Source organism: Papio anubis, chromosome 18 (assembly GCF_008728515.1).
Source record: "Papio anubis isolate 15944 chromosome 18, Panubis1.0, whole genome shotgun sequence".
Classification (NCBI taxonomy): domain Eukaryota; kingdom Metazoa; phylum Chordata; class Mammalia; order Primates; family Cercopithecidae; genus Papio; species Papio anubis.
The window spans coordinates 47,424,591-47,438,254 of NC_044993.1; the positions used below are offsets into that span (position 1 = coordinate 47,424,591).

Sequence of the window (13,664 nt, forward strand, 5' to 3'; positions counted from 1 at the left end):
ACCTTCTTCTTCTTCTTTTTTTTTTTTTTTTATTGAGACAGAGTTTTGCTCTTGTCGCCCAGGCTGGAGTGAGATGTAGCGATCTTGACTCACTGCAGCCTCTGCCTCCCGTGTTCAAGCAATTCTCCTGCCTCGGCCTCCTGAGTAACTGGTATTACAGGCATGCGCCACCACGCCTGGCTAATATTTTGTATTTTTAGTAGAGGTAGGGTTTCACCATGTTGACCAGGCTGGTCTCGAATTCCTGACCTCAGGTGATCCACCCGACTCAGCCTCTCAAAGTGCTGGGATTACAGGCATGAACCACCATGCCTGGCAAAGATCCACTTTCTAGTTCTGATTTTGTTCCTTAATTGTCTTGTTACCTTGGCAAGACATGACTCGACTTGACTTCTGAGCCTTGAGTTCTTTATCTGTAAAAGAGGAAGATGCAAAATATTTGTCCACTTTCCAGGACTCTTAGGGAGATCACATAGACCAATGCAAATGAAAACTAAACAGTATAAACCACTTGGAAGATAAGAGTGGTGTGATTAGTTTCTTAAAGAAACCTGCCTGGATTTTCAGAGATCAGTTAGCCCTGGAATCTGAAAAGTAAATTGGAGTCTAGGTCCATTTAAAAAATGGGTCTGTGAAGGTTTTGAAAAGTTAGGTGACTTCAGAAGTGGAGCCAGCCCATCATCTTGATGACCGGAATGAGCCATGTCCACAGGAACTATCAGAGGCCAGGTCATGGGCATTCTGTGGGCAGGGCACAAGCCCTCACAGTGGGGCCTGCAGGAATGGATGTGAAAGGTGGTGCTTCAGGTTATACAGGGATGTCTGCTCACCTTTCCTCCAGCCTTGAGCATATAGCAAATCCTCAATTCACATGCATGAAGTTTACGTGTATAATTATAAAGTACTTTGACGGAGCTATAATACTTGGATTTATGTGGTAGCCTTTCTCAAAGGCTCTTCCTTATGCATCTGATGAACTGTGCTCTTTTGAGGGGGCTGGTGGATAGTTTTGAACCAAGGAGGGATAACCTTGGTGATTGACTTGAGGGAAGCTCAGCAAGTTGAACCCAGGACAAGAAGTGTGTCTCTTGGATGGGTGAGTCTGGTGGCCTGTCCAAGGACTGTTCATATCATTTCTTTCTCCTTTTTTTGAGACAGGGTCTTGCTCTGTTGCCCAGGCTGGAGTGCAGTGGCACGATCTCAGCTCACTGTAACCTCCACCTCCTGGGTTCAAGCGATTTTCCTGCCCTAGCCTCCCTAGTAGCTGGGATCACAGGCATGCATTGCCATGCCTGGCTAATTTTTGTATTTTTAGTAGAGAGAGGGTTTATACTATGTTGGTCAGGGTGGTCTCGAACTCCTGATCTCAAGAGATCGACCCGCCTGGGCCTCCCAAAGTGCTGGAAGTACAGGCGTGAGCCACTCTGTCTGGCTGCCATATCATTTCCATGTGGCTTATTCATTGTTTTTCCTAGTTATTCTCCTGGTTCACTTCATGTCATGGATATTGTCAGTATTGCCAAGTATGAGGTGGAGACAGGACTTGGTCATTTTGTTTTCTGAAGTTGGTCCTGTCTAGTTCCAGAGCAACCCTTTGGGTTGTGAAGTTGGAGTTTGCCTGGCTTTTTAAGTTCCACTTTTTCTTTTCTTTTTTTTATATATTTTAATTTTTTTTTCTAAAATATACACACTGGGCCTCACTATGTTGCCCAGGCCGGTCTCGAAGTCCTGGTCTCAAGCAGTCTACCTGCCTTGGCCTCCCATAATGCTGGAATTACAGGCATGAGCCACCGCACCCAGCCAAGTTACACTTATTCTGTCTCAGACTTCAGCTTAGGTACAGAGAACTCCCACTGGATACCACCACCCAATGTTAGTTATTTCTTGGACACCTCCATGTATGCCCTTGTAAACGTCTAGATTTCCATGTGGGTCAGCAGTGGAAAGAAACTGATCCAAGAAGGTGATGTTATTGTTTATTTTCATATTTGATCTTGTCACCAAATATGTGGTCCAGTTGAGACAGCCACTAGCAAAACCAAAGGAGTCTTTCAGGTAGTGAGCATTTGAGTGGAGATATCAGGGGTTGGAGCCACAGGTTGAACCGGAATGCATAGGGGAAGGATTGGTGTTGGAGATTGTGTTGCCTGGACTTTGCATGAAATAGAATCTCAGAGCCCCTGAGAAAATTAACTAGTGCAGTGGTCTTCATTGTACTACTAGGATCCTACAAAGACTTCTCACTTTGTTCCTCCACATCAGCACCTGGTTAGAGGTTGCTATTAGCAAGTTTGACACCCCTGCCTTTGCAAATGGGATAATGCCCTGAGGGTCAGACTTAATGATTTCATTTTCAGTCTGTTCTATAGGAAGACTGCAAGTGTTACTTTCCTTACATTCCAGTGTGTGAACCTGTCAGCTTTGAAGCCACTGAAACTGATTTTTGCTTTCATAATGGTTTGTAGTGGAAAGAGCATTGGCTGGGGGTAAAGGGACCTGTTTTTAACTCTAGCCTTAAACAGCTTACATCTCTGAATCTCAGTTTCTTTCTCTTGAAAATAGATTTAAACTAGATGATCTGTAAGAGCCCTCTCCACCATCTCAGATTTTTTTTTTTTTTTTTTGGAGACAGAGTCTCACTCTGTTGCCCAGGCTGGAGTGCAGTGGCACTATGTCGGCTCACTACAAGCTCTGCCTCCTGAGTTCATGCCATTCTCCTGTTTCAGCCTCCCGAGTAGCTGGGACTATAGGCGCCCGCCACTATGCCCGGCTAATTTTTTGTATTTGTAATAGAGACGGGGTTTCACTGTGTTAGCTAGGATGGTCTCGATCTCCTGACCTTGTGATCTGCCAGCTTCGGCCTCCCAACATGCTGGGATTACAGGCGTGACGGTCTGAGATTTTAAGATAGATTTTTGCTTGACTTATTTTATAACTCAGTTTATCCTGCACAGTATCTCCCTTATGATGTGTTCCATGGTACTCTTGTCTTGTTAGGTTCGGGAGGGCCCAGTGTTATAGACCGACTAAAATCCACCAGTTTTGATTACCAGGAAACTGGGGAATCTAGGCTTATGGTGTCATCATTCTGCTGGAATTAAACGCCGGCATGTGTGTGTTTCTAAGGAATAGTAGCATTAAATAATTTCATTGTCTGGATTTTTTTTTGTACCATAGCCTACTCATGAAGGTTACTTCTCTTGTTTGGATATCTGGACGCTCTTTTTGGACTATCTGACAAGTAAAATTAAAAGTCGTCTTGGAGACAAGGAAGCAGTTCTCAACAGGTAAACTCCTTAAACACTGATAACTAGATACGGTCATTTTGCCAGTTATTCTAGTGGCCTAAGGGACAGCCATGCATCTGGACCTTTTCAGTGAAGCTGAGTCATGTAAGCTGTTTAGGCAATAATGCCATTGAGCATTTCCTTTTTTTTCTCTTTTAAGTATTTTGTTAAGACTTTTTAAAATTTTAAAAGTAATATGTATTACTAATTTTTTATATTTTAATGCGTTTGTGTTAATGTTTTTAATTTTTTAAATAGCCCTTATTTTAGAGATACAAGCTGAAGTATTTATTGGATAAAATGATATGACATCTGGGATTTGCTTAAATAACCCAGTTGGGGGTAGAAGGGAAGTGGGTTGGTGTAGAGAAGAAACAGGCTGCCCATGTGTTGGTGATTGATGTTGGAGTTAGTTCATAGGAACTTGGGGTTCATTATGTTCTTACTCCGTTTGTATGTGTTTGAAAATTTCCTAAATAAATTAATAAATACCTGTTAAGAAAAAGGTGTTCATTTTTAAATCTAGGAGAAGATACAGAAAAATGTAAGGAAGATAAATTATTCATAATCCCACACCCCAGAGATAATTGCTTTTGCACTTTTTATTATATTTTTAAAAAACAGAGAATGGGGAATGGTTTGTTTTTTCCCCCCATATGTTTCTCAAACCCATTTTTCTTGCTTGCAGGAAGAGAGTATATTTCCTGTACAATATGTTCTTTGTGTCACAGGGTGGGGAAAAGAGGAAGGGAAGGTGGAGATTCAGCATGCCAGGAAAATAATGGCAGCATCCATATATGGGGAAAGTAAAAGCGGCAGCTCTTCTTAGCAGAAGCATACCCATCGTAGTCTCAGTAGGTGACTGCATCGCATTCACACAGTGAGCAGGCAGTGATGAAGGAGGCAAAGAAGCTATATTTTACATTGTAGGATCAGAGTAGTTTCCTAATAAACTAAACCTGATTCGTATAATTCGTGTATTTACGCTATGAGATTACAAACTAGGTGATCTAGCCCTAGGTACTTTATCATACTTAAGAGAGTGCCTGCAGATTTTACTGTTTGGTTATAGCTCCTACTTCTTTGCACAGTATTTATAAGAGCAATTTCAGATTAGGTGGTCCTTGTGTTGTAAAACCAGTGCATGAGGGAGGTTCTGTCAAGTGGAAGCCATGCGGGGAATCGCACAGACCTATGTTTGGATCCTGGTTTTGTAGTTGCTACCTAGGGGTACTTGGGTAAGGTACTTAGCCTGTGGAAGCTTCTATTTCCTCATTTGTAAACTGAGGATGAAGATAATAGTTGCTGATACATTAATTGAAATAACGAACTAACATATTTAGAACGCTTGGCATGCTGTAAGTGTTCGGCTGGTGGTGGTGTTAGTGAATACTCTTTCCCCATAAATGTACCAAATGGAGGAGGGTGGAGAGGAGAGACTCCACTGCAGAGAAAAGGTTGGACTGGAACTCCAAAGGCTTTTCCATTCCTGAGGTTTTGTGAGTTTTAAAAATTCTAAACAGGACCTAGATGTGATAGTATGTACCTATAGTCCCAGCTACATGGGAGGCTGAGGCAGGAGAATCACTCGAGCCCAGGAGCTCAGAACTGCTGTGTGCAGTGATCACACTGTGGCTGGCCACTGCTCTCCAGGCTGGGAACATAGTGAGACTCTGTGTCTCTTGGTACCAATCACTGGTTCCATTTGCTGAACTCTGTCTCTATTGAAAATTAAAATAAATAAATATGCAAATTTTTTTTGAGAATTTTATTTTCCAAGTTTAAACATTTGTTCTTTTGTTCCCAAAGATGGTTTTTGTAATTGTGGAATAAGTTCCAGATTGCTACGGTGTCAGGTTATAGGTAGTACGTTCATATATCAGAAATCGTATTACACACAGGAGATGCTGTTTTTGGTGAAGTTGCCAACTTTAAGTAATTGTGTTTTTGAAATGAGATTCTTGAAGGAAAAGTTACTTGTGCCAAAATATCTTTCTTGCATGCTAAATAGGCATATCTTTTTGGTTCTGGGACTATGCCTAATTTTTCTATATTTAGTGTACATATTCTACATATTCCTTTGTATCTCTCAAGCTTGTTGCGAGAATAAACTGAGAAAATGGTTAATATAAAAATGCTTTTTAAAAAACAGTACAAGGCCGGGCGTGGTGGCTCATACCTCTAATCCCAGCGCTTTAGGAGGCCAAGGTGGGTGGATCACGAGGTCAGGAGTTCAAGACCAGCCTAGCGGAGAAGGTGAAACCCTGTCTCTACTAAAAATACAAAAATTAACTGGGCATGGTGGCAGGTACCTGTAATCCCAGCTACTTGGGAGGCTGAGGCAGGAGATTCTCCTGAACCCTGGTGGCAGAGGTTGCAGAGAGCCAAGATCACACCCCTGGACTCCAGCCTAGGCGACAGAGTGAGACTGTCTAAAAAAAAAAAAAAGAGAAAATATATACTAGCAGATTATTAGTATTAAACACACTTCTGCAGATCATTATACCAATAGAAGGAGCAGTGGTGTAGAGAATTTAAATTCCTTTTTTGCTTTAGGCTAGCTGTGTTTACTTTTGGTCAGGTTAGATGCTGATCACATTTCCTCTTGCAAAATGGACGTACTTAATACTTCTCTTGCAGGATGGTTGGGGTTCAAGGAAATCATGTATGTAAAATAGCTGGCACAGCATCTAGATATATTAGGCACTCAGTACGTGGTCATAGTGATGACAAATAGCAAAGAGGAATAATAGAAGATGTTACTGCCTTTTGACTGTGGTTGTGACTGTGGAGATAGGTGGCACGGCCCCTGGACAGTCTAAAGGCCTTTAGCCCATCTGCAGATGTTTACCTGCTTGCCTAGGCATCTGTTATCTAATGTCACAGTTGTCAGTTCTGGATGACCACTTGAAACAGTGGGATTTTTTTTCATTGATCATGTGATTATCATCCTAAATGTGGCTTTCTAATTTTTTTTTTTTTTTTGAGATGGAGTCTTGCCCTGCCGCCCAGGCTGGAGATGCAGTGGCGTGATCTCGGCTCACTGCAAGCTCTGCCTCCCGGGTTCCTGCCATTCTCCTGCCTCAGCCTCCCGAGTAGCTGGGACTACAGGCGCCTGCCACCTCGCCCGGCTAGTTTTTTTTTTGTATTTTTAGTAGAGACAGGGTTTCACCTTGTTAGCCAGGATGGTCTCGATCTCCTGACCTCGTGATCCACCCATCTTGGCCTCCCAAAGTGCTGGGATTACAGGCTTGAGCCATTGCGCCCGGCTGGAGGCTTTCTAATTTTTCATGATTTATTCTTTTTTTAGTGTAACACATATAATGCCTTTATGCCTTTGAAAAATAAAACAACAGGCCAAGTGCCATGGCTCATTCCTGTAATCCCAGCACTTTGGGAGGCTGAGGCAGGAGGATCACTTGAGGGCAGGAGTTTGGGACCAGCCCGGCCTACATAATGAGACCCTGTCTCTACAAAAACTTAAAAAACAAATTAGCCAGACATGGTAGTGTGCACCTGTAATTCCAGCTCCTTGTGGGTACCTAGGTGGGAGGATCACTTGAGCCCAGGAGTTTGAGACCAGCCTGGACAACATAGCAAGACTCTGTCTGTACAAAAAATAGAAAAAATGGTGCATGCTTGTAGTCACAGCTACTCAGGAGGCTGAGGCAGGAGGACTGCTTGAGCCCAGGAGTTGGAGGCCACGGTGACCTATGATCATGCCATTGCACTCCAGCCTGGCTGACAGACAAAGATTCTGTCTCAAAAATAAAATAACAACAACAACAACAAACCCCTCCAAACTCCTCTGGTTAATGCTATTAAATAGTAACCACCATCTGGGGAACTGCATGTCCTATCAGATACCCCCTAGTGGTCTAGGACAGTAGACTACAAAGAACATGTATTAGTCCACTGGGCTGCACAAAGAAAATATTTCAACTTCAGCTTATAATTTTTTCGGTAACCCTTACATTCACCACTCCAGGTTGTGAGAAACTCTTAATATATCAGAGAGATACTGTTTTGCAGGAGCAGCTGCTAAAGAACACTGGCTTCTGGTGATGACCGTATTTATGTTAACTAAGAGCATGCACGTGTGATCAAATGTTTGTCAGCTTATAAAATATACCAGAGAGAAGTTGGGATATTCTGGAATCATATTTCAGAAGCAACTAATCTTGCAGGAAGTAGTCAAAAATGTTTTCTTGCTGTCTTAAATGGGAAACGTAGGTGTGGTTAAGTCACAAAGGCAGCACTCGTTTCCTGTCCCTTGTGGTTTAAAGGTCTTGCATCATTCATCACAACAAAGTGGTAAGCATTGTAAGCTACTAATTTAGAAGCACAAATGTACATAGATTTATTTTTGGTCCTAGGAGCTTGGAAATTGGAGCTCTGCATGGTCTCTTGCCTGGTCAGGAGTTTCTTGATGAGAGACGGTGGGGACTTGAGAAAGCCTGAGCCCCAGTGTTAATTGGGTAAATGTTCTGTAGCCATTCCTGCAGAGCGGAATGGGTGATGGGGTAGACGTCCTGATCTCTATTTTGAGGTGGTGGCATGGAAAGGCCCGGATTTTCTTTTCCCTTTCTTTGTTTGTGCTTTTGGATGGTTGTGACTTCCTCACAAATTGTTGAGAAAGTGGAATGAACCAATGAGTGTAAAGTGCCTTGGCTGACAGTAGGTGCTCAGTAAATAAGCATTGGTTCGCCTCCCCTTTCTCTCTCACTTCCGGCTCTTTGTGCTTGTCAATGTGAGGGGAGTCACCTGTGTAGAAATTTATTTTTACAGGAAGATGAAGAAACCTGAGTATGTGAAGCAACCTAAAGTCATTGTGTCATGTTCTATGAGCCTCTTTGTGACTAGACTTCTGGCAAGTACCGGCCACAAACCAGCGTAGGGATTCCGGTGACATTAGATTGGACTGTAAACAAATGTGAGCGAGCGTGAGAAAAACTGCTCCTTGCTTTTTGGAGTGGGTGAACCTGCTTAATAAAGAGGAAGTGCCAGTGTTACACATAACATTGTGGTGCAATAAAAGGTGTGAGCAAGGTTTAGATCAGAGCTCTAGCAGCTTTCTGGTTCCTGCTCTTGACTGCCCCACAGGGCAAGTGAATAGAGTCTTAGTTGCTTTATTGAGTTGAAAAAGCTATCCAGGAATATGCTTCAGTCCTTTGTATTTACTTGACTTAGAATTTTGTCTGTTTATCGCCTGTGTGTTTTTCATTCATTTCTTTGTTCATTTGTTCTTTATTCATATATATTTTATTGAGCACCTACTATGTAGTTGCTTTAACATGTATAATTTTATTTAACTTTCAGAACTTGAGGCCTATAGGCTTATCTCTGTGGTATATATAAGCTTTTAATGCTGTAAATTTCCTTCTAAGCCCTGCTTTAGCTTTATCCCTCAAATTTTTTTTTTGAGACGGAGTCTTGGTCTGTCACCAGACTGGAGTGCAGTGGTGCGATCTTGTCTCACTGCAACCTCTGCTTCCTGGGTTCAAGCAGTTCTCTTGCCTCAGCCTCCCGAGTAGCTGGGATTATAGGCATACACCACCATGCCCAGCTAATTTTTGTATTTTTAGTTGAGACGGGGTTTCACCATGTTGGTCAGGCTGGTCTCAATCACGTGACCTCGTGATCTGCCTGCCTTGGCCTCCGAAAGTGCTGGGATTACAGGCGTGAGCCACCATGCCTGGCTGTCCCTCAAGTTTTAATGTTACATTTTAATTTTCATTTGATTTAAACTATTTTCTAATTTCTTTGGAGATTTCCTTTGTTTAGTTTCCAAATATTTGGGGATTTTCCATATACCTTTTTGTTATTGTTTTCTAGTTTAATTTATGTGTATCTTTTTTTTTTTTTTTTGAGATTGGGTTTGAGATTGGGTCTTGCTTTGTTGCCCAGGCTGGAGGAGTGCAATGGTGTGATCTCGGCTCACTGCAACCTCCACCTTCCAGGTTCAAGCGATTCTTCTGCCTCAGCCTCCCAAGTAGCTAGGATTATAGGTGCCCGCCACTACGCCTGGCTAATTTTTGTATTTTTAGTAGAGACAGGGTTTCGCCATGTTGACCAGGCTGGTCTGGAACTCCTGACCTCACGTGATCTGCCTGCCTTGGCCTCCCAAAGTGCTGGGATTACAGGCGTGAGCCACCGCGCCCAGCCTATACATGTTTTCTTTATCCTACTTGTTCTATCAGTTACTGAGAGAGGGGTGAATTCTCCAAAAATAATTTTGGATTTGTCTGTCTCCTTTTAGTTTGATCAGTTTTTGCTTCATTTATTTTGAGACTCTGTTAGTTGCATACACATTTAGTTTTCTTTTCTAGTGTGTCTATTGAGTGTTGGACCACATTTCTTTATGTGGGTTTTTTTGATGGTTGTTCTGGGTATTATAGTATATATACTTAACTTTTCACAGTCACGTTTTACCACAAGGGTGGTATGGAAACCTTACCACCATATAGATTAGAGTCCTTTAGCCTCTCTTCTTTATATTGAGGTTTTACATATACATACTTGGAAAACCCCACCAATGTTCTAATTTATACGCATACCCATCATTCATATTTTATAGCTCTTAAGAAAGAAGTAGTCTATTAGATTTACCCAGACATTGCCATTTCTCTTGCTTTTCCTTCATTCTTGAAGTTCCAGGTTTCTTTCTCATATTGTTTACCTGCTCTATTAGTTAGCTGGGGCCACTATAACAAAATACCACAGGCCGGCCTTAAAGCCTTGAACAACAGAAATGTATTTTCTCATAGTTTTGAGTCTAGAAGTTCCACTTCAAGGTGCTGGCAGATTCTGTTTCTGTGAGCTCTCTTGGTGGCTTGCAGACACCGCCTTCTCTCTGAGTGCTCACGTGGCCTTTCTTGTGTGCACGTGAGGAAAGGGAGGGAGAGAACCCTTGTGTCTCTTCGTCTTCTCATAAGGGCAACAGTCCTATTGGATTAAGGCTCCGCTCTTTGACCTCAGATAACTTGATTACCTTTTTATAGGCCCTGTCTTCCAAGTACAGACACATTGAGGGTTAGGCTTCAATATATGAATGAGTAGTTTTGGGGGAAGAGTCGCACAATTCAGACCTTAGAGGAACCTCATGGAGCATTGTTATTATAGCTGTTTTAGAGTCATCGATAATTCCTACACCTTTGTCATCTTGAGGTTGGCATCTGTTGATTGTCTTTTCCTTGAGAAGTCGTGTCTCTTTGTGTAGCAAGTAATTTTTTGAATCCTTTTACCTATTTATTCTACCATTATGTATGGTTTCCCTCTCCATCATCATCTTATGGTCAGAGATTGATGCTGGATATGCTACAGACATCACACCCACGGTTCAGGCAGCAGAAATGAGAAGTGGGATAGGTTGGGCAAGAGAAGACTTCTTAGAAGTCCCACCCAGTAGCTGCTTTCAGTCTCTCGTTGGCCGCCTCCATGTTCAGGGGAGATGTTGTCTTTGAGTTGGCCCCAATACCCAGTGTTCTCTTGCTGAGGAAGGAGAATGGGTATTGGGCAGGCAACCAGAGTGTCTGTCACAGCCATATACTTTCTCCACCTCCCACATTTCGCCTGGGGAGTATTAAATTATTTTTTCTGCTTTTTTTCTTTTTTTTTTTTTTTTTTTTTTTTTTTTATTTGTTACGGTTTTTTTTTTTTTTTTTTTTTTTTTTTTTTTTTTTTGCAGCCAGAGTTGCCAATTACCAGTTAAGATTTTAGGTCTAATTTAGGGTTACATTTGCATAGAAAGTCTCTAAATTTCCTTTTAGCACAGCAAGACAATTTATAGATGACAGAATTCATCTGTCCTCTGGTCTGAAGTAGATTTTCTTTCCTAGCAGAATTGTGAAAATATTTTGATCTGTCACAGCAATTTGTAGCGTGAAACTTCTGTAACTTTAGAATTTATGTCTTGAACAAAGGCAAAAACGTAAACTCTAGGCCTAAATGTTTGATCTTACCTTTCTATGGAGTTTACTAAGTGGGATTTTGACTTTACTGGGTGAATTTTCCCACAGATGTTGTTGATTTTATTAGTGCCTTTTTCCCTACCAGCATTCTTTCCTGGGCCCTGTTCAGTTGCCAGTCTACTTTAGGGCTGGCGTGTGTTAGATTGTTAAGTCGTTTGCTTACAGTTGGGGAGTCACTGCTGGATATGGTAAGTAAGGAGTGTCTGTCTCTAGTTAAGAAATGAACTGCTGGGAGCTAAACAGTGGGTGCTCATGGACATAGGATGGCAACAGCAGACACTGGAGACTGATAGAAAGGGGAGTGGGGAGGAGGGCAGGGGCTGAAAAGCTATTGGGTACTATGCTCAGTGCCTGGGTGAGGAGATCAGTTGTACCTCATACCTCAGCATCACGCAGTATACTGCATTAACCAGTCTGAACATGTATCCCCTGAATCTAACATAAAAGTTGAAATTATTTTAAAAAATAAGTAAATAAATACAAATGTCAATTTTGGCATAGGTTAAATTCTTAATGTAAAAAAAAAAAAAAAGACACCAAAATCTGAAATGGGACAATCCAGGAGGATTTGTAAGTGGTCTGTAGACTGAGTCTCATCACATGGGCTGTACCTCATGGACTAAATGGACCGTATTTGGTCTTGGTATTGGATATCTTTTAGCTTTGATTATCATGTTGTCCCAGTACTCTAGTAGATTGGGTGGTGTATTAGTTAGAGTCCTGTCAGGAAATCAGAAACCATACTTAATTATTTGAACAGAAAATTCAGTGTAGGAAATCGATTAAATAGGTTTCAGAGGGAACACTGAGATAACACGGTTGATAAGTACAGGAAGTGGCTCCACCCCTAAGGCTAGAAGTGCAAAGGCAAGAAGCTGGGGCTATCAAAATCTGGATGATCAGAGCTTGGGCCCTGAGCAACTAGGGTTCAGATCTCTGAAGAGGCAGCCCCATCCAGCTGCTGCAGGAGTTCAGAGGAGGGACCTTTTCGAACTGGCACCATTCCTTTGAGGAGAGGGTGTTGCCTCTACCTCTGAGGGTGCAACGATACTAGTTCTGGGAATGTGGAATGAAGCTGGAAACTGGAACCAGTTGCTGCTGCCAGGTATCTGTTGCTGGGGCAGCACTGCCAGGACAGCAAGCCCACAGGAAGGATACAGTCCTTTTGTCCCTTCTGCCTTCCAGTCTCCCTCCAGTGTCCCTGCTGTAGAACCTAACTGACTGAAACGAAGTGTCCTTTGAGTCTCAGCCCCAGCATTGCAACTGTGGAGAGTAGATTGATGTGGAGAGCTTACTAACCAGCACTGGTGGTTTGCTGTATGAGTGGGAGCAATCCGTTAACTTATCTTAGAAGCATTTCAGGATAGGCGAGTATTTAGGCAACATGATTTGTTCTTGAAAATGAGCAGTTTGTTAGTCTTTGTGGTAGCAGTTGTTGCTTATAACTTGGTATCTTCTGAGTTGGGTTCTTATTACATGTGGGAAACACAAAACCTACCGCTCTGAGTATTTCTTTGAGAAATTATTCTTAGACACAAATCAGAGGGTCACGGTTTCCCCAGGCTCTTTTTAATTTCTAAGTCTTCTTAAAATGGACTAAAGATTAGGTTTTGGGAGTTGGGTGGAGCAGGCTTAAAACCCATTGGTGCCGTGCGCAGTGGCTCACGCCTGTAATCCCAACACTTTGGGAGGTCGAGGCTGGTGGATCATCTGAGGTCGGGATTTCAAGACCAACCTGACCAACATGGTGAAACCCCGTCTCTACTAAAAATACAAAAATTAGCCAGGCATAGTGGCTCATGCCTGTAATCCCAGCCACTCGGGAGGCTGAGGCATGAGACTCACTGAACCTGGGAGGCAGAGGTTGGAGTGAGCCAAGATCACGCTATTGCACTTCAGCCTGGGTGACAGAGTGAGACTCTGTCTCCAAAAACAAAACAAAACAAAACAAATCCATTGGTGATTTATGTGTAGAGAGAACATGATTTTGAGTTAGGGAGCCCTGGGTTTGAAATAGCTTTCTGGCCTTGGACAGTTTATTTAACTTCTGTTAATTGTTGTTTCTTCATCAGAAAAATATTGATACCATTTACTTCTCACAGCTGTTAAAAGCATTAAATCATTGAATTAGGTAATATTTATATGCAGTGCCTATCATCCCCAGAGCAACTGCTAAGACCATAACTTGAAAATACTTAGTAAAAGGAAGGACAAGGGATTTAAAATGCAGCACTAGAAAATACCTGTTTGACCCAAAATAAGGCAGGAATGGAGGAATTGAGGAACATAAGTCATAGAAAATAAATAGCAAAATGGCAGAAATGAGGCCTTCTTATCAGTAATTACATTACATTTAGTAGATTAGATTCTCCTGTTAAAAAGGCAGAGAATAGATTTTTTAATAAAG

At 42.1% G+C, this 13,664-nt stretch overlaps 1 protein-coding gene across 12 annotated transcripts in view; it reads left to right on the plus strand.

Moving 5' to 3' along the window:
* Positions 1-13,664, plus strand: part of XPO6 (exportin 6) — a 123,046-nt gene that overhangs the window by 66,045 nt on the left and 43,337 nt on the right. For all 12 annotated transcript variants that reach the window (XM_021931850.2, XM_003916712.5, XM_031658357.1 and 9 more), the window contains one exon: positions 3,178-3,287. In XM_021931850.2, coding sequence (XP_021787542.1) covers positions 3,178-3,287 — 110 coding nt within the window. The remainder of the gene's footprint in view (positions 1-3,177; positions 3,288-13,664) is intronic.